This window comes from Lactuca saligna, chromosome 4 (genome assembly GCF_052625555.1).
Source record: "Lactuca saligna cultivar CGN05327 chromosome 4, ASM5262555v1, whole genome shotgun sequence".
NCBI classification, from domain to species: Eukaryota; Viridiplantae; Streptophyta; class Magnoliopsida; order Asterales; family Asteraceae; genus Lactuca; species Lactuca saligna.
This window is the reverse complement of record NC_136420.1, coordinates 268,308,659-268,332,887: the sequence shown is the minus strand read 5'-3', so window position 1 is coordinate 268,332,887 and position 24,229 is coordinate 268,308,659. Positions and strand designations below refer to the sequence as shown.

Here is a 24,229-nt window from a genome sequence, read left to right as displayed (position 1 = left end):
CTGGACTCGTCGAGTCCAGTAAGGTGACTCGGCGAGTTGGATCGTATTTCACCATGTCTTCTGTGTTTTCCAAGTCGGCTCCTTCCAGTAGCTTTTCTATCTCTTCCAAGTCCTTGTTAACATCTCCATCCTCTCCAGAAGGTAGCAAAAACTTGTTTGGATCTCTTTCTTGCAAAAGTTCAAGTTCTTTTTGTAGTATCTTATCATCTAAATCGATAAATGAGATCTCTTCTTTCCCTTTCTCTTCTTGCTTGGCTTCTGGTATAGCTCTAAATACCGCTGACTCGTCTCCTACCCTTAATGTTAGTGTAGACTCACATACATCTATTAAAGCACATGCGGTGTTTAAAAATGGCCTCCCCAAAATAATTGGAACTTCGGGGTCTTCCTCCATATCTAGCACCACAAGGTCTACTGTAAAAAGATGAACTTGTCAACTTTAATGAGAAGATCCTCGCAAACTCCTCTTGGATGAATTTTCGTCTTGTCATCCAAATGGATCTTCATGTTTACCGGTCTTGGCTCCGGTAAGTTCAGCTTTTTGAAGACAGAGAGAGGCATCAGGTTGATGCTTGCACCCGAATCGGTCAACGCTTGAGTGACAAATGCATTTCCAAATTGGCACGAAATTATGATACTTCCCAGATCGCCCTTCTTTTCGGGTAACTCACTCAACATTATCTCCGCGACTTTAGCCAAGTCTTTCCTAGCAGCAAAGAGACCTTTTAGTAAGTTGAGGTACTTGGGTGTTGTGAGCATCGTTTCTATAAATGGCACATTGACTTGGAGGGCTTTAACATGCTTCATAAAGGCTTTATAAGCTTCAACTTTTTCCACAGGCATGGCTTTGATTGGGAATGGCAGAGGGGGATTATATGGCTTTAAGGGGATGATAGTTTTGTCTTGTACGCATGGACTCGTTGAGTCCATTTGAGGGACTCGGCGAGTCGGGTCAGGTTTACCTGGAGCCGACTCTTCTGTCTTCTCTGTCTTGCTATTGGAGACCCTCTGTGCCTATGTGAAAAAATTTTCATAGCTGGAAGTCACCATACTCACATTTTCCATTCTTGGATTATTCTGAGTGTTACTTAGAAGTTGACCCAGTCTTCTTTCATTCACTTGATGTGCAAGCTATCCTAGCTGTTTCTCAATGTTGAGAATGGATGCCTATTGATTCCTTAACATATTTCTGGTCTCGTGCATTGCTACATCATGATCATTGTGTCTCTTTTCGGACGCGGCTATGAATCTAGTGAGCATTTCTTCTAAATTGGCTTTCTTTTCCATTACATGTTCTTCCTTTTGATAGAATCCCCTCTCCTTCTGCTTGTATTTCTCCTCCTTAGCCTTTTTATATTCTTCGTATGGGAGCCATTCCTTCTTCGGTTTCATCCAATCCTCGTCGTATCTATCGCCACTAGAGTAAAACACTTGAGCCTTCTTATTTCCATTTTCATCCAAATCACAATTCTTGGTGAGGTGGGGCCCTATACAATTCTTGCATCCAACTCGAATAGCATGGATTGTTTGATCCATTTTTGTCATCCTTCTATCTAGACTATCGAGCTTAGCTATTACTGCCGCCATGCTATCATTCACCGAGTTCACTGCTCCCCGACTTACTTCATTTCTCGGATTGTGGTATTCTCTAGAATGCTTAGAGAATTCCTCAATTAACTCCTTGATTACCGGAGGCGGCTTTCTGGTGAGCGGACCTTGTGAATCGAGCAATTGCCTTGTGGTGACATTGACTCCATCATAGAAAATGGAGACCTCTTGTTGGCTATTAAGGTCATGGTGTGGGCAATTTCTAAGCAAACCTTTGTACCTTTCCCAAGCTTCATAAAGAGATTCACCGGGTTGTTGCTCGAAGTTGGCGATGGCTTTCTTCAACTTAGCTATCTTGAAAGGCAGGCAAAAGTGGTCTATGAATTCCTCTTTCATCTTGGCCCATGTGGTTACCGATCCGGGAGGAAGTGACTTGAGCCAATCCTTCGAAACACCTTTAAACGTGACTGGGAGCATGCAAAGTAGCTGGGTCTCGCGAGGCACATTTGGTACATTGAAGTAGTCAGCCACATCATTTACTTCATCCAAGTGCTTGTAGGCATCTTCTTGGTCTTTCCTATAAAAAGGAATCTCCTTGAGTTGAGCGAGAATATGGCCCTTTAGCTCGAAAGTAGCGGTTGCGGGAATTGCGGGCTGCACAAGTCCCGGGCCGCTGTCATCTCGCATACTCTTCTTCCATTCCCCCATCGGGACTTCATCGATATTAGCCATAGCAGAAGCTAAATCGTCTTCAAACTCGGATTCATGCTCGTATGTGGGTTCTTCCTCTTCCTCGGTCTCTTACTCTGCGTCTTTTTGACTTGGATCTTCGATTGTCAAAGAGGCACTGGATGCTCCTGATTTGTTGCTCCTTTTCTTGCTGAAAACAGACTTGAGGTTTTTGAGTGGTGAGTTCTTTCAAGAAGCGGATTCTCCAACGGTTTTGCCTTTGCTCCTTCTTAGTGCGGATTCCGGATCTTCAAGAGGAGGGACTAGAGGTGTATCAGATCCTCGGGTCATGAAACAACTGTAACCAAAACAAAAAAAATGTGTAAAAAGAACAAAAAAAAATTAAAACTGCTAACAGCGACGTACTCACCGAGTCTGCATGAGTGCACTCGGCGAGTCCAAGGTAAAATCAGAAAAAAAATTATTATTATTTTTTATTTTTTATTTTTTTATTTTTTATTTTTTATTTTTTATTTTTTTATAAATTATAGTACCTACTAAATTACCGTGTAATTAACTTTGTGTAAGATAAATTCCACACACAGGATCGATTGAATTAGAATTTGATGTTAATTTTAGAACCGTTCCCCGGCAATAGGGCGAAAAACTTGATGTGTGTAAACTCACTTAGTTTTAAACCTACTTTTAGTTGTAAAATAAACACACAAAGGCAGTCGACCTATCAATTGTGGTATAGTCAAATAAGTAGGGTATCGAACACAGTGAACGACAAATTAAAACTAAAAACTAATTTTGTCTAAATTAATTAATAAGTAGAGGGTTTTCTCTAGGTTTACAAGACTAGAAACTTACTAACTATTACTCAATCTAAAAACTAGAAAAACAAAGAATTAACTAGATTCAATAACACGAAGGAACTTCTGTTTAGTTCAACTCAATTGATCCTATGGTTGATTTCAAGGTAATAGTGCAATGGATTAACTCTTTTGTTGGTTACTGATTCAAGTGACTAGGTTCGCATTCACTACACTAATCCTTAGTAAATAAACTAACTTAAACACTGATCAGTTGTCTAATTCAATTTAGTTCACTAGATTAATTATTCATATTACTTTAGACTTACAATAGTTAACCAATTTGGCTTTTAATTAACTTCTTGTTGATGGTCATCACACAAGCTTGCACATGGATTTACTTAATTTTCTTATCAATTCTAGTTTCATGTTCATTAATCCTAGACATATAACAAAGTAATCACATGGTATATGAGGTTGATAATCAAACGATGTTCATGCTATTTAATTACCCTCCTATTAACAAAAAATTAGTTATCATTCACACACAAGGTTCTTTAGCAAGCTAAAATAACAAAAATCACCAACCTTGAATTAATCCTACCAATAATCAAACCATAGTCTCAATTTTCTATCCCCAAATAGAAGTTAAGAGTTTTAGCTCATGGTTGAAGTAAATAACAACATAAAAACGAATTCTAATTGTCTAACCATAATGGAAAACAAAAGATTAAGTAGAATGATGAAATTTGCCTCAAATCTCCTTCGGGATTGAATTGTAGCTTCTATCTTCGTCTTCTAGGGTTTCTCTGGCCTCTGAATCGCAGCTATTTTTTCCAGAATTGTCCCAGAAGTTTTTTTCATCGATCTGAGAAGTTATATTTATATTCACGCATCGACTCGTCGAGTCAGGTGACGACTCGTTGAGTCCATCTCACAATCCCCGTATGCGATAAGTATCTGGGTTCCCGAGTCGTTATCTTCTCGAATCTTCACTTGGACTCGCCGAGTAGTCGACCCTACTCGCCGAGTAGGTGTTAATTTTGGTGTTTTTCTTCTTTATTCAATTCTCGAGCTCCTAACCGCTTCTCCTACTTCCTTTTGCTTCTGAGCTTCATTTTTGGACTGAAAATACAATTCAAACACTTTTAAGCACCTTTTGTCCATGAAATGAAATAATTTATCTAATAAACGAATAAAAATCTATACTTAATACACACTAAATATGCACATATCAATCTCATTAATAGGAACTCAACGTTAAAAAGACAGATGAAAACGGAGTCCGTATGTAATAGTTATGCATTTTACGCGGGCATTTAATAATATAATCTCCTCCTAGTGTTAAGTTTAATATCGGTGAAGAATTAGCCAATGGAGTCTAAATGAAAGTTTTAGATCTTGTTTTTACCTATGCGCAGATATAAAGAATGTCGAGAGTAGAGCTCGTATGTTAAAGATATGGATGAAACTTGGTCCCTACTCTTTGAGCGTGATAAATTCGATACAGTTTTGTAAATCTATGATAGAATGAGAATTAGCTGACGGCATCTAAATGAAAGTTGTAGTACTCGTAAATACCAACGCGTGGATATAAAGAACGTCAAAAATGGAGTTCGTATGAACGAGTTACAAATTTATGTATTAAAATAAAGTATAAATCATATATACATACACACACACACACAAATATATATATATATGTATATATATATATATATATATATATATATATATATTTATATATCAATAGAAATGTATCGACGATGCGGTTATTATAAGACTAGTGTTGAGTACTTTCGACATTAGTTTAGTACAAATATCGTTAACTCTATTTAAAATAGTATTATGAAGGGGTGTTTAGTCGTTCATATAACTATAAGGTCATTAAGTAATTATGGAGGGTAGTTTTTGTAAATTCAGTTACCATAAATAAGAGGCTTGGACTCTCATATTTCTTGCACCATTCTCTTGATTCAAGAGTCTTTCTCTTCTTATCCCCGAGCATTTCGGTCCCTCGTGATTCGACTTCTCTTTCTATAGTTTTAGTATAGTAAGGTGAGCGCTGAAGCGCTGCACGGATCTTTCTTAGAAAGATTTAGCGACGAAGTTCTGCCCCTGCAGAGTCCAACTCCTAACTAACCCCCCCCCCCCCCCCCCCCCCCCGTTGTAAGTAAGTTATGCTTACCCTATTTTAATATGGCTTATATTTAAAACTAGTATTGTTATTATTAACTTATAATATATATTTGAGCTATTATTATATAAGTGTCATTATAATATCTTTTTAACTACTCGCGGTACGGGGAATCTAGTTTAAAGGGCCGCATAGGGTTGTTGGATTTCGGAAGTGCTATATGCCAAAATGGTCTTGCCCTCCGGTGTTTTATGTCTGGCCCCTGTCTGTACATAGTGGTTGGAAAGTATTGTTTAAATGCTTATATAAAAAATAATAAGACTAATAATTAGTCACGGTAAATATTAGACTAAAATTTAGTGGTAATAATACTAGGTTTCGTTGAAGGAAATTATTTTAAAGTAAACGAAGCGTTGTCCGTGTATCGAGTTACCACTTTATCAAGTGAGTTCATGGTCCCTTTCATCTTACATATAGATATGAAGTATTTTATATAAACTACATGCTATGTGTGCATAATATCTGTATAATTGCTATTTATGTTGGATGAACGATTTTATACAAGTTTTATATGATTTAAGCTGTATATGTATTTAAACTGTCCGAGTACTGAGTTACCACCTTATCAAGTGAGTGCATGTTCCCTTTCATCTTACATATAGATATGAAGTATTTTATATAAACTACATGCTATGTGTGCATATTATCTGTATAATTGCTATTTATGCTGGATGAACGATTTTATACAAGTTTTATATTATTTAAACTGTATATGTATTTATATCTACATAATATGTTGGGTAAAACATGGGTAAATGAAATATGTGTTGGATGATGAGTTGAGAGGTGATATAGACCATGAGGTAAGGGTGAAAAGTGGACGATGTAAGAAGCCTTGTTCCCAAATGCTGGCCCCGTCATCTAGTAGAGTGTGGATGACAACCACAAACTATTCTAGATAGTCCAGTGGAACATTAGCAGGCTCGCAACCTGTAGGTGTTGTGAACGATGTGTTCACCCGGTGTACTCTAAACCTTGGTGATCATGTAAACTTGATGCCTAAACGCTGGTGACTATGCAGACTTAGTGCCTAAACCTTGGCGATCGTGAAGACTTGATGCCTAAACCCTAGTGACTACGCAGAGTTAGTGCCTAAAACTTGGCGATCTTGCAGACTTGATGCCCAAACCCTGGTGACCATGCATGCTTGGTGCCTAATCCCTGGCGACCATGCATACTTAGTGCCTATTGTGTAAACCGTGGCAATGATGGACTTGGTGCCGATTCCTTATGATGATCCTTAGGAATAAATGGATGAGGAATAGTTGATTCTTAGGGTAGATCCTTAAGAGTAAAGAAGATAGTGGGGATGGGTAATTGGGTTGATTCTTTGATGTTTAAACATAATAATTATATTATTGTGGGTTGAAAACCCTATGTACTCACCAGGTTTCCCAACCAAACCCATTCAGTTTATTTATATCATAGGTGTTGATATGAAGTCGCATTACACTAAGAGATTAAGGAGATATAAATCACTAGTGATAATGCCAGTATGTTCTATTTATGCTTATGTTTCTGTATTAACGATGACATCCTAAACGTTTTAAAATGAAAAAAATACTTTTCTTCGGACATGCTTTGATAACGTATTTATCATGTTTTACTGGGAACAAATTCCGCAACATTTTTATTAAAAGAGGTACTCTGATTTTTATAAAGCATAAACAAAATCGGTCTTTTCTGGCCGTGAAAATAGGGATGTCACACTCTGAAATTGTAAAATTGTGTATTGAAAATCCCAAACTATACCTATTATAGTTTGCATGTATATTGTGTACTTGGTTCGTGTATTGATCTGAAAAGTATGCAATTGTGGTTGTATGTTGAAAAGCGTACCTTATGCTCGACATGTTACAAAAGGGATAAAATATCTAAATATTTTATCAAACATGTAAATCTTTTGGTTGTATCAATTGCATAAGTTTTAAGCATGTTGAAATTATTTTGTATAAGTTCACAAAAACCATTAGTGTTTGGCTTGTATTCCCCTCCCCCCTGATAACGTTAAAACAAGTAAAAGCATAGGGATATGAACTCACTGTTGGTTGCGTGGAATGTCGAATAATGAAACTGGAAATGAAGAACCTCGGGTTGATGTACGCGGCAATCAACGGAATCCTAATCAACAATTAATTACATAATTGTATTTTATTAGCAAAAGCATTTATTATAGTGGTGCAAAACACTTGTTATTGGTTTAGGAATGTTACCGAGACTCGATCGAGGTGGAAAAGTAATTTCGCGGCCAAGATTCACGGTGTGAAGGAATTTGCGGCCGGGAAGGTGGGCTTACGACCGTGAACTGTTTACGGTTATCAACAGCCTCTTGAAGGGTTTACAGACGTGAACTATTTGTGGTATTTGAAGATTTGAATATTTCAAGCGTGTACGACCGTAAACTCAAGAAAAATGATGTCGCATTCGGTGAAAACGCATCTTAAATGCTCAAAAACGACCTCCAAAGGTGATTTCTTGATGATTTTTGGAAGAAATGAGGGTGTTTTGGGGTTTACGGTCGAGAGATAGAGAGAGAGAGAGAGTGAGAGAGAGAGAGAGAGAATGACAGAGTTTTCGGCTAAAAAGGTTCAAATGAAGGTGTGGGTCCCGTATATATAGTCTGCGGGTATGGTCGGTGGTGGGGACCACCTGGCACCGGCCGTAAACGGGTTTACGGCCATGTACTCCAGTCAGGTCGTGAACTGTTGTTTTATTCGAAGGAAAACTCAAAATATCGCGTGATTTTGGTCCTGACTCTTATATAAAGTTCAATCATATAACTAAATGATTTTCCAAACCAAAGGAATCTGACGGGACTCAATAAAATCCAAATTTTATTAACGGGAGTCGGCTAATGGTAATGAAAAAAGGTTCGGGTTGCCACAAATTACCATGAGATGACATCTCTACATGAAACACACATTTCATATAGACTCCACAACATGGTCTTGCAATGGCCACGATGTGGTCAGGTTGGTTGTCTAATACCCTAAATTTTAGGTTGAAGGCCCTATTGAAAGGAAGTGACGGCTAGGGTTTTCTCGACCTCAACCTCCATCACCTCCAAAACTAATCTTGATCAACCCTATCCTCTTTGTAACCTTTGAGTTCATTTTGTGTTTTGGTGCACCTCAAAGGAAGAATAAGAAGATTATCATGCAAGGATCAAGCAAACAACTCCTCTAACTTTAGGACCACTCTCTGGACCATTTGTAAGATGTCAGGACTTAATAGTTTTGGTTCCTTCATAGTAGATCTAAGATTTTTTTTATATGTTTGTGTTCATAGTTGTGATTTTGATTGTTTAATGAGATAAAGTTTGCAACTTTATGACTTTAACTTATCAAGGTCCTTTGAGCTTAATACTTTATGGATGTAGAAGTTGATTGAGTTTTTATATTCATGCATATAGTTTAAGTCATTTTTCTGATATATTGACCTAGTTGGGTTAAGGACATACATGGCTCATGAGATTCCATAAAGTTTGGATTTTATGTACCATTATGGTCCTAAGAAGCATCCTCGAAAGTTACAACTGAAGGACTTACATATTTAGAGCTAAATCCTTTAACCTATCTTTGTGTAGTTAAGACGACGTGGCAGCTTGCTTACCACGACGTAGTGGCTGGTCTGGTCGCAACAGTTTTGTCATGAAGCTGCTACGATGTGGCTAATGGGTGGCCACGACGTGGAGGTAAGATGGGGTTAACTTTGACTGTTGAATATTTGACGTAGTTGAATTTTAGTAATATAGCTAGTGTTAGAAGGTAGACAAAGGGTTTTCCTTGTATGATTCATAAGGAGGTGTGTTGCACTCTCTCTTCGACTATGTGAGCTTATTAGCTATCTATTATGTTTGTCATGTGAGTCTTCTCACTATAGTATGTAGGAAATTATGTGTCATATATGTGTGTTGTCTTTGTGACTGTTGTTGTTATGATTGCACGAAATTCCATGGGGAAGGCCATAGTAATTTCAGGGTTGTTGTAAAACTATAAAATTTACCTGTGGAATTCAATTGTGATGAAGTAGGCCCATTGGTTGAAATACGTAGTTGTAGGAGCGATTATAAGTCTATGATTTGTCCTATAACATTTCACTTGGGATGAAATAGGCCCGATAGCTGAGACATGATTTATCGCATGCTTATAGTTATGCATGGTATATGGTAACTTTGACAACTCAATAAGCTTTGTGTTTACAGTTTTGTTTTTAAATGATTCGGGTATTTTTGGCTCCAAAGGGAATGGCCTGACCTAATTGGACTACATCCTCTGGAGTTTACTTTCATATTATCTACTTTTGATTTACTCTGATGTTTGAGAATACATTATAAAGTGGTTAGCTTTTAAACAAATGATTGTTTGATGTTTGGTAAAAAAAATTATATTTATTTTTAACTATGTATTGAAGGTAAATGACAATATACATAAAATATGAAATATATATATATAAGTTATAAACCGACTGTAGGAAAAAAAAATAATATAGATATATTATGAAGATAACGGGGTTGTACTTATCGAAATATAAATGGTGGTGGATACTTGAGAAACGTACATACAAAATAGATATAACTTGTAAGCATTTTCATTGCTACGTTCTAAAGAACAAGTATTGGATTGACCCGTTCAAGATCATTTCATGGGTGTATGTCATGAAAGATACTTGATAAATGTAAATATGTGTGTATCCCTAATACTTGAGATGCATATATGGGACTTGAGTATGGGGAGTGTTATGCTTTGATGTAGTCAAATGCTGTTCTTTATACATAAAACTATAAAAGGTATTTTTAGGTATGATATGAACCATGCAAGAGACGTATGTAGTCAAGATGAGATTTGTTCCTCTTCTTCATTGAGAGTTAGAAATCTAAGGCCTGATATATTATTGAACACTTATATGAGATTGACTGCGATCTATATTTCATATTCAACATGATGTATGTAGCAAAATGATAACTTATGCACTTATCTTAGACACCTATTGTAGGTTTGAGCTTCTAAGGAATTGGGCTATTGTGAAATGTTCTAGTCACCATTGTCAGAATGCAGTCTCGCCTTCATGGCACAATTGCATGAACCCTCGACTGGCTAGTGTTGCCGCCAACTAACAAGCCCTGAAATAGATTGCCCATGGCTCGACCTATTTCCCTTCGACCCAGTGGTCCTCTATAAATAGAATCCTACCTCCTTAATGAGGGGTAAGCACTCTCACCATCAGAGTTCTCCCACCTTGGGAGATCAGCCACATTGCCCATATGCTTCCCAAACCTAGATGGCTCTCTACGGTAACGCCTGGTTTTAAGTGTTAGTTTCAATTGTCAAATTTAGAAAAAATGGTGCACGACAATGTGGTAAAGGGATCACCATGACATGACATCTCTACAAGAAACACATGTTTTATTTAGACACCAAAACATGGTCATGCAATGGCCATAATGTAGTGATGTTGGTTGTCTAATACCCTAAATTTCAGGCTCAAATCCCTACTTAAAGGAAGTGACGGCTAGGGTTTTCCCCAACCTCAACCTCCATCACGTCCAAAAGTAATCTTGATCAACCTTAGCCTCTTTGTAAGCTTTGAGTTCATTTGGTGTTTTTGGTGCACTTTAAAGGAGGAAGAAGAAGATTATCATGCAAGGATCAAGCAAACAAATTCTCTCTATCTTTAGGACCACTCAAGACCACTCTATGGACCATTTTTAACACGTCAAGACTTAATAGTTTTGGATCCTTCTTATTAGGTTTAGGATTATGTGTGTATTTTGTTTCATAGTTGTGATTTAAATTGTTAAATGAGATAAAGTTTGCTACTTTATGACTTATCAATGTCCTTTGAGCTTAATACTTTATGGATCAATAAGTTGGTTGAGTTTCTAGATTCATGCATATGGTTTAAGTCATTTTTATGATATATTGACCTTATTGGGTGAATGACTTACATGGGTTATGAGTTTCTATAACGTTTGGATTTTTATGGACCGTTATGGTCCCAAGAAGCATCATCGAAAGTTAGAACTGAAAGATTTACAGATTGAGAGCTAAATCCATTAACCTATCTTTGTGTAATTGACAAGACTTGGTGGCTTGCTTGCCACGACGTAGTGGTTGGTCTGTTCGTGACTATTTTGTTATGAAGTTGCCACGATGTGACTAATGGGTGCCCACGACGTGGAGGTAACATTGGATTGAATTTGACTATTGAATATTTGACCAGGTGCTCTAAACCCCCTTCTAAATGATTCATTCCTTTGGCACTTAATCCGTTCCTTTGTTATACGATCCATTCGTTTCTCAGATGATATATTCCTTTATCACATGTTCCATGAATCTCAAGTGCTCCATTGAGTTCTAAGTGCTCCATGTTTGTCGATTCCGTTGGAATTAGAATTCGAGAATACATTCCATGGAGGTTGGGATCCTAAAAAAATGAAATTCTTCAAATTCCCATGTTTGATGGATTTCACAGTTTCTCGTGGAGGGTGGAAGGAATCCAATTTCATTATTTGTTTTCTATCAAGAAAAAACAAAACCTTCTGTAACACCCCGTTCTTAAAGTATTTAATTATGAGTCCCTGAGATTTAACAGGAAGGGTAATTATGGTCCTTTTTCGGGAAATGGGTTTTATCTGAGAAGGTTTTGGATTGGTGTATGTTGTTAGAAGCATAGGGCTTCTCGTCACCCTCATGTGAATGTAAAGTCTATTGGGAGCGGGTTTAGAGTAGAGGAGTTGCAGCGTTTTGAAAATGATAATTAATTATAGCTCTTAATGGAAAAGTGGAAAAAGGGGTTCCATGCAAGCCATGCATGAGTTTTGGGTTTGGCTGGGTACGCCCAGCGTAGTAAAAGGAAAATGTGAGGTGGCCAGGTGAGTACGCCCAACGTACTAAAGGTACGCCCAGCCTACTCTCAGAAACCCCAAACCCTAATTTAAGGGCCACCACTATATAAGGAACATGTTGGTTAATACCCTAGCCTCCATAAGCTCACCCTTAACCTCAGAAACCCTAGAAACCCGTATTCCCTCCATTGTTGGGTGTGTTTGGCCTTGGAAAGCTCATTTTGGCAAAAGAAAAGCTAGAAGGAGAAAGGAGAAGTTGTCAAAGAAGAAGAGGAACAATTGGAGCTTGTAGATCTGGAGAAATATCATCCTTTGGAGCTTATTTGAGGTATAAATCTTCTTTCTTGCCAATTATTTTGCATAGATCTAAGTGTTGTGAAGTTTTAGCATCCTTCTTGTCCCAAAAGTCCTCATCTTGATTCATGCTTTGTGTTGGCCGAGATTATCTGTCCTTTCAGACCTTCGGAGAGGTCTTGAGTGAGAAAAATGAGGTCCCAAAGGTTGTAGTTGTTCCATGTGTGAGAAATATAGGTCTTAATGGATTAAGAGCTTTTAGACGTCCCAAGTGATAAAGTTTGAGACTTTATGAATCTTAGGCATATTTGGCCTAAGGATCTGAAGTTTGGGCTTAAGAGCTTAATCCATTAAGAAGTTATAAGAACTTAATGAGTAGCGTAGTTACGCCCCGCGTAACACTTGAGTACGCCCCGCATAGCGGGCTAGATCCCCGATCCCCAGTTGCGAATAAGAGTGTACGCCCCGTGTACCCAGGAGGGTACGCCCCGCGTACTCACCTTGATTGGACTTTAATGTTGGGCCTTAGAGTTTGGGCCGGTTGTGGGTTTTTGGTTTAAGGGCCATGTCTGGAAATTATGGATAGAGTATTTTGGGCCCAATTATTGTTATAGACCTTGGATCTAGGCCCATTTGCTGAAGTGGGCCCAATTTGGTAAATTGGGCCAATATTGGACTTTGTATAAGATTTGGACTTTGGCCTTGGCTCGATAAGTGGATGTATGCTTGGCCTAATGTGTATTTGTGCTATGTTGGCTAGTTCGGGATTTGCGGTGAGTTGGTGATTCGAGAATCTGTTTCTTCAGTTCAGAGTATCGGCAATCGCGAGGTGAGTTATCCTCACTATATCAACAGGGTCTAAGGCACCAAGGCCGGCCCTTTATCGGATTGAGATTCGGGTATTTATTGTTATGTTATGGCTTTGATATGTTTGCATCCTGGTAGTTAGGATGGTATGTGCTAGTGACCGGTTAGGTCGGTATCCTGATTACGATGATGATATGTTATGTGATTTGCTTGATCGGCTTGTTGACTATGAACTGTTATATGATTGTATGTTTATGTGTACATGGTTGTTTGGACTGGAGTTGGGTTGAGGCAGGTCCTGCTTTGTGCTGTAGGCCAAGATACCCAGGGCATACCGGTTGTTCCGAAGGCCCAACGAGCAGTTTGGATAGGTTGTAGGCCCCACGAGGGCGGACCAGACGCGCCGAGGCTCGAAGAGTGGACCAGGCCGACTGAAGGCCCGATGCGGGCGAACCAATCATACTATAGACTCAGAGAGTGGACCAGGTGGGTTGAAGGCCCGGTGCGGGCGGACCAGCCACACTGCAGACTCGAGGGACATGACTAGACTCGGAGGGTGTACCCGGTGGACTAAACGCCCGATACGGCGGACTAGTCACACAGTAGACCCGATATGCATGGTTGTTCGGTGATCGGTTTTCATATGACATGTTATATGTGTATGGTATATGTGGTTGGTATTTTGGGGGTATCTCACTAAGCTTTCGGGCTTACAGTTGTGGTTTAATGTTTTTCAGGTTCTTCAGGAGACCGTGGCAAGGCGAAGGCGTGATTGTACCGCTCCTCGTGTTTATATTTTATGATATGGTTCTGCGAATACTCTGAAAATAAATGTATTGAAAACCTTTTTGTAATAACATTATTAAAATGGGTTGTGTTTGAAAAGTTTAAATTTTGTTGAAATTTTTGGTTGTTACACCTTCATTGGAAAAAAAAAAATAGAAATTTGAAATAGATATTTAGTATAAAAATTCAACAAGCGTATGATTTTTAATGTATAGACTTGTGCTTTGCTTTCAGCCTAAACCTTCTCAACTATCACAATTCCCAGTATTTCAAAAACAAAGAAAGCATATACAACAATAAGGAGTAGAGCCTCTACATCTAGCAAGTACTTATATATATATATATATATATATATATATATATATATATATACATATATATATATATATATATATATATATATATATATATATATATATATATATATGAACTTGAATTTGAATTGTTTGCACACACATACTTTCTTGTTTAATTATTTATGGAATAATACAATTAGGGTTTGAAGCTTATACAATCTGATAGAAATCTGATTTTCTCTACATAACTTTTAGATTTTAACCATATTACCTTTTCACACACTAACCACATAACTTTAGCCACATGCCACTATTAGTCCCTCAGGTTAAATGACCGAGTAACATTCTCATACTATATATCTCATTTCCATTTCATTTCATCAACCCATTATAAAAATTTTACCAATATTTCTCCATATATCATTTAATTCTCAAAATAATATATTATATTACAAAAAAATGAAATTAGAACATTACATATTGGTTGTTCAAGAGGAAAGTTTAGTATATGAATTTAAAGTCTGACATTCACCAAGATTTTTTGTTTTTTAGATGTTAGAATTTTAGGAACCAATGTAATATCAACCATTGAATACTGCCTCCTGCATTGATAATATGTTTTTCCTATGTAATCATCCTTGTTATGTTTTTCCTATGTATCATCTATCTTAGCTTCCTGCATTGATAATATGTTTTTCCTATGTAATCATCCTTGTTATGTTTTTCCTATGTATCATCTATCTTAGCTGTTTTCTTTCAAATATCCTTTCAATGCTTTTGTCATGTAACATAATTTATTTATTTGTTTATTTATTTATTTATAATTTATAGTGACGTTTATGTATGTATTTAATTAATGTAAACGACAATTGTCACATATAAGATAGAAATTGATTGTATAAAAAATATTTTAAAAAATATATTATGAAAATTGAGAGGCTATATTTATCAAAATATAATCGGTGGTGGTGGAGGGGTAGAGTGTAAAAACCACCATTTTTAGAAATGGTTTTGAAAATAGCCCCAAATTAATGAGAAAGAAAAAGAAAAAGAGTATTTTGAAATATATAAAATCTTCAAGGATGAGTTGATTCAACACCAAAGCACCAGCTTGGCTCAAAAAATGCTCATCGGTGTATCAAGATAACAATATTTACTCTATGCTCAAAAGATGTATAAGATTTACATGACAAGTTGATATTATTTTGACTAGTAGAAAGAGATGAAGTTAAGAAGAGAGGTTCTGGTTGTAATAAGGTGCCTCGTTATTGATTCCAAGTGAGAGTTGATGCCGTCGACAGTAGCCTCAAATTCCTCTAGTCTCTTTCGTACGATTTGGATAAATTCAAGTTTGTTACTTGTCCTGTATCTGAATAGTGCAGCATCAAGGTGTTGCAACTCATTTATATTAGTATCATCTTTTTCTTCTGGTACCACTTTACTTTTGGATATATATCTTGAGACTGATGTCCATCTGCTTCTCAATCTTGTCTTCGAAAGTGGAATAGCCAAGAATTTCAACAACAATTGCACAATAACAGCGGTGAATGCTTTAACTTCTCTGAACACTCGGATCACCGATATCAGATGGTTGTTTTCAAAATCTACCAAGGGATAGTTGCCAATCATGTCATCCAATTGATTCAGACTAGCTACAGACGTTCTAATGTCTCTTCTCAGTTTCTTTCTGAAGGCAGTGTTATTGTCGATGATGCTGTCGATGCTGGGACCACCATTTCTCCTTAGATCACACCCAAGATCCCTCACATGTTGTTTTGTCTGCAACATGAGATCAGATATATTGCTGAAAATATCCATGAAAATAACAGATACATCAAGTAACTCATCCGTCCATCTCATGTTCTGATTGCTGGAATCTAACGAAGTTTTGGAAGGACATGTTTTGACAAGTTCATCCAAACATTCATACAACTCCGTCAGTTGAAACACGCCGCTGCAAATGATTTCTGCAGTTGGATTCGATAACGATGATGTGGACTCCCATGTTTTGACTTTATTCAGCACTTTCTCTATTCTGTAGGTGCATGGATGTGATCTGCATGGCAAAGTAATGGATCGGAAATCTTTCCTGGATGATGGTTTTGGAGAAAACCCCATTTGATTGTTTGGTAGTAATCTTTTTGAAGAGGGGAAATACAATTTTTAGTGATACCAACTACCAGCCTTACTCTTTGGAATTTATACGAAGTTAAAAGCCCCATAATGATGGAATGAAAGCACTCCACATATCATGCACTTGAATGGAAAATAATTTAGGTGCATGAAAATGTGGGACAACAGACGTGGAGCCATTGCTATCTCTCGGTTTTCATCCCCTTGCAATTTCTCGGTGATACGTGGCAACCCACTATTTCTTTGATTTGAATCAGAACCAGGTGGATGATGCCTGTGAGATGAGACAGTTTAATGCATCTTGGGAAAAGGCGAAATATGGATATCCATGTGAGAGCTAATTGGATAAAACACTTTTCTAATCTCGAACAAAAACAAACGAGAACGTTGAACGTGATTGTTTTCTATGAAAAAAACTAACGGGCATGGAGTGGAAAGTATGGGCACCTATCAACTTTGAATATTCTAAGGATTGCCAAAACTCTAGGCACCATGTTTACCGGAAGGGGTTACGTGTAGTGACAATGAGAATCCACGAAATGGTGTTCCAGCTATGGTTTTGTTTCCATGCACTTATCTGTTGCATTACTAATTAGATGCCAAACTCTTACGTGCCTTTCGAATTAGTTTGTGGGGCGTGCATTCTAATTATTTCTAACACTAACTTTTTGTAAAATAACGACAATTTATAAATTGAAAATTTGTCATTTAAATATTATAAGACGACCAGAATTTATTTGTCATCTAAATATTATCAGACAACCAGAATTTATCTGTAACATAAGCATATGCCATCCAAGGTGAATTTTAGCCACAGGTAAGACCTAAGAGAAATTAACATGTTTCAATCTGGAAAATTTGTCCGACCCTAGTTAGACCTGAACGAATAGTTGGCAATTCTCTACACAACCTGGCACACGGCACAAACTCAACAAAAAATAAACGACTTTGAGTTGAGATTTTTGTCCTACCAACCTGTCAACATGCCTATTTCATGGGTTAGGTTCGGAATATGTGTTTGGGTTTAGGGGTCAACCCAACAACCCGGCAAATATAGGATTTAAAAAAAAATGATATTTAGTATTTAATTTGTATTTGATGGATTATGAGCGTATCTACAATCATATGTGATCATGCAACCCTAATTGATTTGGATCTAAGTTTTTTACTAATTGAAGATGCAAATTGAATATCAAAGTAATAAACCTAGAAACCAGTCTTACAATTTCGAAATTCATGTATAAATTACGGTTAGAAGATGTCACACCCCCGAACCGGAACGGCGGGAACGTCCGGAGGTTTGGGTGACTTCATTTTATCATATCATCACAGTGTATATAATTGAATCAAGACAAACATCATCATCACACATACAATAATACAACCATCATTGTTCACATAAGTATATTGAATTACAGATTACATTCCAAAATATAAGAGTAAGATGATTGCAAAAATACAACAAGATCCATGAATTCTTGAAGACTGACTTGCTTAATGATTTCCTGAGAATACAAGATATTTTGAAAATGGTCAACATATATAATGTTGGTGAGTTCATAAACATGTTTGTATGAAAAGTTTGTATTACTTTGTAAAACACCAGAAAATTCGATATTTTCTAGTTAAAATGATTTGAAAGTTTTGTATCAAATTTTGTATTACAACATGTGTGTTTCTATTTTGTAAATGTATAAAGAGAGAGTATTCTATAAAATCCTATATTTTCTGTTGTAAGTAGAAGGTAGCATATAATGTATGTTTTCCCAGAAAATCTGATATTTTCTGCTTGTAAAAGTGTTGTTGTCTTAAACCCTAAGACCGTAAAATGGTGCTTGTAGAGTATTGTAACTGCAAAAATGTATATGTATTCCGTAAATGTTACAGTGGAATTAATTTCTATGTGAATCCTTATAACCATACTTGATATGACTGAGCTGCCTGTCATAACATTTTTCAGGCGTCGACTTGTTTAAGGTAAGACGTTTGTCACCCTAGACTAGCATAGTCTAGATGTAGCGAACAACTCAGGTGCGGGGTTGTATAGATCTATACACAAACTCTCGCTCTCCCTCTAGGAGATTCTTCTTATAACTACATGACTGAAGGTTGTACGATAGGTAGGTACAAATGAAAGAACGTCTCACAAAAACCTTAACTATGTTTATGCAAATATTGTAACACACTATTTAATTTTTTAAATTGTAACACCCCAAATTCAGAAGGTCAAGGAAAGAAAACCCCAAGTCAAGAGGTCTACTCGTCGAGTCCAGAGAGAAACTCGACAAGTGGGAGCAAGTTCCGTGTTGTGGATTAAGTGGCCGACTCGACGAGTCAGGGGACTGACTCGGTGAGTCTGGCCTGGGTTGGGAGACACTAATTCCAGGACTTAGTGCCCTATTTAAGCACACTACTAGAAAAACAGCCTTTGACGACGCGCAATCAATGACACGCGCTAATAGAGGACCCGCATTTATGAGTGCCCTAAAAATTGATGTCAGATTTCCAAAATATGAAGCATAGTAGACACGCATTTTTGCGTGCCAAAAATTAGTGTCTAATAAAAAAAACACGGAGGGCACCTTAAATAAAACGTGCATCGCCTAGCTATGTCGCTTTATAAATATTAATGAAACACGCGTTTCATCCAAGGGGGAAATGAAATCCAAAATTTAAAAATCCTGCTTTGTTTCCACCAGATGAAAACCCTAACTCATTCCCGCTGAAAACCCCCTTTCTTTCTTTCTTCTTTCTCGATTCTCAAACCTCCACCGCTTCACTTCCCACAAATTCGCTTCTTCGTCGCTTATTCATACAGAATTCAACAATTTCTATGGTTTCGATTATTGGGTAAGGTACAGGGAGGTGTAATCGTTTTGGACTCTTTACTAATTGACTTGAAATTGAACCCTAAAAACTCAATTCACACTTCAAACTTCTCTGATCCTCTCTTCTTCCACTCCCCAATCTCTGATTCCACTCCAATCGAGCTCTACGGAGGCTTTGATTGGTGGTCATCAATTTGCACCATCACCTCCTTGTTCGTTCCTAAAATAAAGACCTTAGAACAGTATCCATTCGCCAATCTCTGATTCCACTCTAATCGGTTTGTCTCTTAAAAATCAAATTGTTCATTAAGGTGTACTTGGCCTTGCTATGTATATCCTTTTTTTTTTGAAGAGAATGGATCGGTTGTGCTTCAGCAAGGAGTAGGTCGCCTCATAAATTCAATAGGTACTGTTCTTGGTCTTGTATGTGTTGAATTCTCGATTGCTTTTTTAATCTGGTTTCCTATCACGTGAAACTTCCAATTTGCCTCTATAATAAAATAAAGCTTCAATTAGAGATATTATTCGCTAGTTACTAATCAAATCTGATCCATATGATTGCTAATGGTCATAGCATGGGCGGATTATGTATAGGGCCAGGAGGGGCTTTGGCCCCCTGGTATTTGCGTTAGAAATAGCAAATATATCTTCAAAAATTTTAATTATAGGCCTGTTAGTGTAGAAATTGGGTTGTGCCCCTCCCGATTTCAGTCTGATTTCCAAAGCTAGCGACAAGAAGTCAAAATCGATTTGTATCTTACGTTGTTACCCAGTGCCTCCCCCATCGTCGCTAGTCCCTACCTCCTTACATTGCTCAGTCGCTGCTCGTTGGTCTCGCCATTCACCACCACAACAGCTGTCACCGGAAATCAGGTATGTTCTTCTCCTATTCTCCCATTCTCTCAATATGTTGGATTCAGCTCTTCTTGAAATTGGAATATTAGAATTAGAAATTAGAATTTACAAATCTGAAAATTTCATAAAGCTCCTGCTGTGGCAAATCTGAAAATTTCATAAAGCTTCTTGAAATTGGTCTCGCCATTCACTACCCTTCTATCACTTGAACTTGTTGTTGCATCTGGTGTTCCATGTTGCAGGTGTGTTATATCTTTGTTCAAAATTGAATTTCACATTCTAAACTTCCTTTAGAAAATCTCATATGGGATGTTCTTAATAGAAGATGTGCTCCTTATGATTTCATTAGCCTTCCACACAAGGTCAGTTTAGGACATAAATTATGTTATTGTTTTCCCTTTGATAGTGTTTATAAGGTCAGTTTAGGACATAAATTATGCTATTATTGAAAAAGTTGATCTTTGCCATAATAAATTCCATAAAATTTGTAATTAATAGTTATCTCAATTCATAGATGCAACATTATAAACTCAGGTGGGGACAATGGCTGGAGGAGCTGCAGATTGTCAGTTTTGGCACAGAAATTTAGGCATTAAGGTATTAAAATCACCTTTTTACATATCACAGCCTTCTACTTTGAAATATTCTACGCAATATTTGTATTTTTTTTAATTTCAGTGTTGTTTGCATGAATTGGCAAACAAGAGTAGGATTTTAGTGACTGGCGCTTCAAAGATGCTTGCCAACATTCTCTATTCTTACCGTGGGATGGGTTTTTCTGTTGGGGTAATGATTGGGGGATGAGATGAAAAGTTCTATATAATACAATACCCTTTATATGTATATCATGAAAATATTAAAAATGAAGGGCAAAACAGTTATTTTATGTCTGCGTTACTTTTTTTGTAGGGCTCTGGTCTGAATTATGTAGACAGCGAAGGCGGACGTCTCAAGGGAACTAAATTCTATGTGGGATCTGTTTCACTATACTTTTTTTTTGTAGGGCTCTGTTCAATCTAAAAGAAGCCTTCTGCTTGAACTGCAACAAAGATCCACAAAATTTGATTCTATAATTGAAAAGCATCAGAATATTAGGTATGGAACTGTGGATAGTAATTTTGATAATTTTTAATACAAAAGACTGAAGTGAAGTAATTAGTAATGGTATGTGAAGGTTTGCACTGGTTGAAAGGATGCCAGTTCTTGATGAAGCAAATTTCAGTAGAAGGAGGAATGGTTGTACTTCTATTCCTTCAACTTCAATGGGAAGTAGTGTTCCTAATGGAGTTATTAAAACAACTGCTGCTCCTTTAGTAGACTTGCTTGATTTAGGAGGAGGAGAAGAACCTCCTCCACCAAATACAAATAGCATGATGACAGGTGACAACTTTCTTCAAGATCTTCTTGATGTTGGAATGTCCCCATCTTCATCACAACCAGGTTAGCTTTAGATTCAAATCATATCAGTTTGTTTCTCTTGTTGAAAATTGAAATAATATTCTTGTGTGTGTGTGTATATATTTCATAAGGAACATATGGCATTTTTACTTTTTTTTGTTTCAAATTCAGTTACAAATGCAAACCAGGCTAAAAAAAGTGGCATAGATGTTCTGCTTGATCTAGCTATTAGGCTTTCTACAACTGTAGTTGTTATTATCTTTGATTAATCAAATAGAAGACAAGGTATCGTAGCATTCTCTTAATTTTGATTGCTTTTTGTCTCATGATTATGCTTTACATCATTAACTTTAAAGTTTTTGGAAGTTTAGTTTAATTATCTTGAAGATAAAATCATGAAGTATTCAAAAGCCATGGTTGCATCTTAGCTTTTTGAGGGACCTGTTGATCCATCGGTTGCTTCCCAAGTAATTCCTATCTCTATTTTATTAGAATTATTCTTTTCTTTTTTTATCATCTTTGAAGAGATTCAACAACACAAATTACATCTCTTGATTCCCTATCAGAAAAAGTATATTTGCTGTTGGCATGATTTGCTGTGAAGAAGAATGGCGTTTAAAGGAAAAACCAATCATTCTTCAAAGCAAGTAATATTTGTTGAATCTTTATGCTCTTTTCAGACATATTTGCCCTTACTGTTGTCCTTTTTTACTTGTTTGAACAGAGTTGAGCATTCTGGAGGTCAACGTGTGTGCCTTGACTTACAGAAACTGGACCAGTTTTCCTTTTTCCCAGGCCATGTAGATAGTTAAAAAATGGAAACTGATAAAAAAAAACATTTAACATAAACATAATTCGATAGGTGGCAGGCATTGAAGGACATAATCCAAGTGGACACAATTTAATTGCAACAAATATTGTTGATTATGTACCGTTATCAGTCCCTGATGATGAAAATATTCCTCAAAAGAAGAGACAAGCTATGGATGAAAATAACAAGCCTGCTGATTTATCTGATATAACATCAGATCTATCATTAGTGTGTAAAGCTTGTTCTTCAATTTACTAAAGTACCCTTTTAAGTTTACTATCTGGTTTCTCTCTGATTCTATCCATGTCATCTTTGAGCAGATTATTGCTTCAGGGCCTTACATCGTCTATACAAAGGGACCAAAATTGTAAATTACTCTAAGTATTGGATGACTAAGAAGTTTTAGAACTGTATCTTTTGATTGTGCAACCTGCTTTTGATATGAATATAGCTGATCAAGATTGACAGATAACCTACATTACAAATCCATGAATGATCTCAGCAAATAAGGTAAGTGTTGTTATTTGGATGATATTTAAAAATGTAAGTTGAGAAATTTTAATAACTGAGTGAAAAAAATATTGGTGAAAGTAGGATGCTGTAGTGTGGATGTCCTGAAAGAACTTAGTATGGATGTAGTGTCACTTGGGATCAAGAATCGCATGAATAAACTAACAAACCATATGCTGAGTCGACACATGCATGTTTTTAAAATTCGAATAATATTTTTCTTTTTGCTTTTTTCTTAATTTAATATTTTTACGTTTGTGACAACATCTTTTATCCTCTGTACGCACCCGTGGAAGACACTCCTATGGACTTGTCGCTAGCTCTAGAAGCCCCTTCAAAATCGTCGATGGTCCCGCTAGCTCCGCTGTCGGAAATCCAGGTATTTCTCACTTCATATTGATACTGAATTGAATTTACAACCCCAAAAGCAAAACTATTTATACTATGATCACAATTGATCGGAGTCTTTTTAATGATGGATTGATAATAATCTTTCTAATTCAGTCACTGCTGCATTCGATAAACAAGAATTTAAGTGTTTTTCTAGCTATGTTAACTTATTACATTGTGTGTAGATGTTAATTAGGTTTTATGATCGAATTTTGCATTTTGAGTTTTAAAGTTAACTGCTTACGATAAATACCTTGTGAAACTGCTGTAAAAACGAACCGTTACTAAACAAATTAGAGATTTGTTTTTGTTTTTTTTTTTTTATAATCCAAAATCACATAAAAGAATTGCAAAACACATCTGATCACCTGCACAGATTGAGTGTAAAGATGAAGGATTATGACTTTAGTTGTGCTTGTTCAAATGCTTTCAGATGAAATTGCAAAACTTTTCCCATCCCTGTTTGGGCAACCATCAGCAATATTGGTGCCAGGTGAATCTAATGAATCACGATATGCCTTGAAGATAGGAGTTGTGTTGTCAAGAGGACAAGCACCAGGAGGGCATAATGTTATATATCTGGGATTTTTGGTTAGCATTTTGAACTTCCATTTCCTATTGTTCATATTTTTCATACTTCATATGATAGATTGAAGGATTGACTAGTAAACATCAGCAATATTGGTTCCAGGTGAATCTAATTAGTAAAGAAAGTTGAAGGATTGACTAGTAAACATAAAAGTAGAATCAAAATGACAAGTGATTTTTTGTTGTGTTTACAGGGTTGATGAAAGCGAATAGCTCTCGAGTTAGAAGTGGAAAAGAAAGCTCAAGCCGAAAGAGATAAGATGTTGAAAATTCAAGTGTTGTATTCTTCATTTCAATTGTTAGTATGAAACATAGAGTAGATTAGATGAATGCAAAATTATATATTGTAAGAAATAGAATTGTATTGCATTAAAGTTTATTCAATGGATTGTATTCTTTTGTATATGGTATTTTATTTCTATTATGACACATTAAATGCAAATTTAATTTATAAATT

General features: G+C 36.6%; 2 protein-coding genes and 1 non-coding gene across 3 annotated transcripts; 1 reads left to right on the top strand and 2 right to left on the bottom strand.

Moving 5' to 3' along the window:
* Positions 1-411: 411 nt before the first annotated feature.
* On the bottom strand, positions 412-843 carry LOC145040635 (uncharacterized). The gene has a single exon (XM_078988544.1). It carries the CDS (start codon positions 841-843, stop codon positions 412-414), a length of 432 nt encoding a protein of 143 aa, XP_078844670.1.
* A 946-nt stretch (positions 844-1,789) lies between these two features.
* LOC145044573 (small nucleolar RNA R71) lies at positions 1,790-1,896 on the top strand. The gene has a single exon (XR_013681522.1). It is a non-coding gene; the product is annotated as a small nucleolar RNA R71 (small nucleolar RNA).
* A 13,572-nt stretch (positions 1,897-15,468) lies between these two features.
* On the bottom strand, positions 15,469-16,377 carry LOC145040634 (uncharacterized). Its single transcript, XM_078988543.1, has one exon. The coding sequence runs from the start codon at positions 16,375-16,377 to the stop codon at positions 15,469-15,471; it is 909 nt and encodes a 302-aa protein (XP_078844669.1).
* Positions 16,378-24,229: the final 7,852 nt, after the last annotated feature.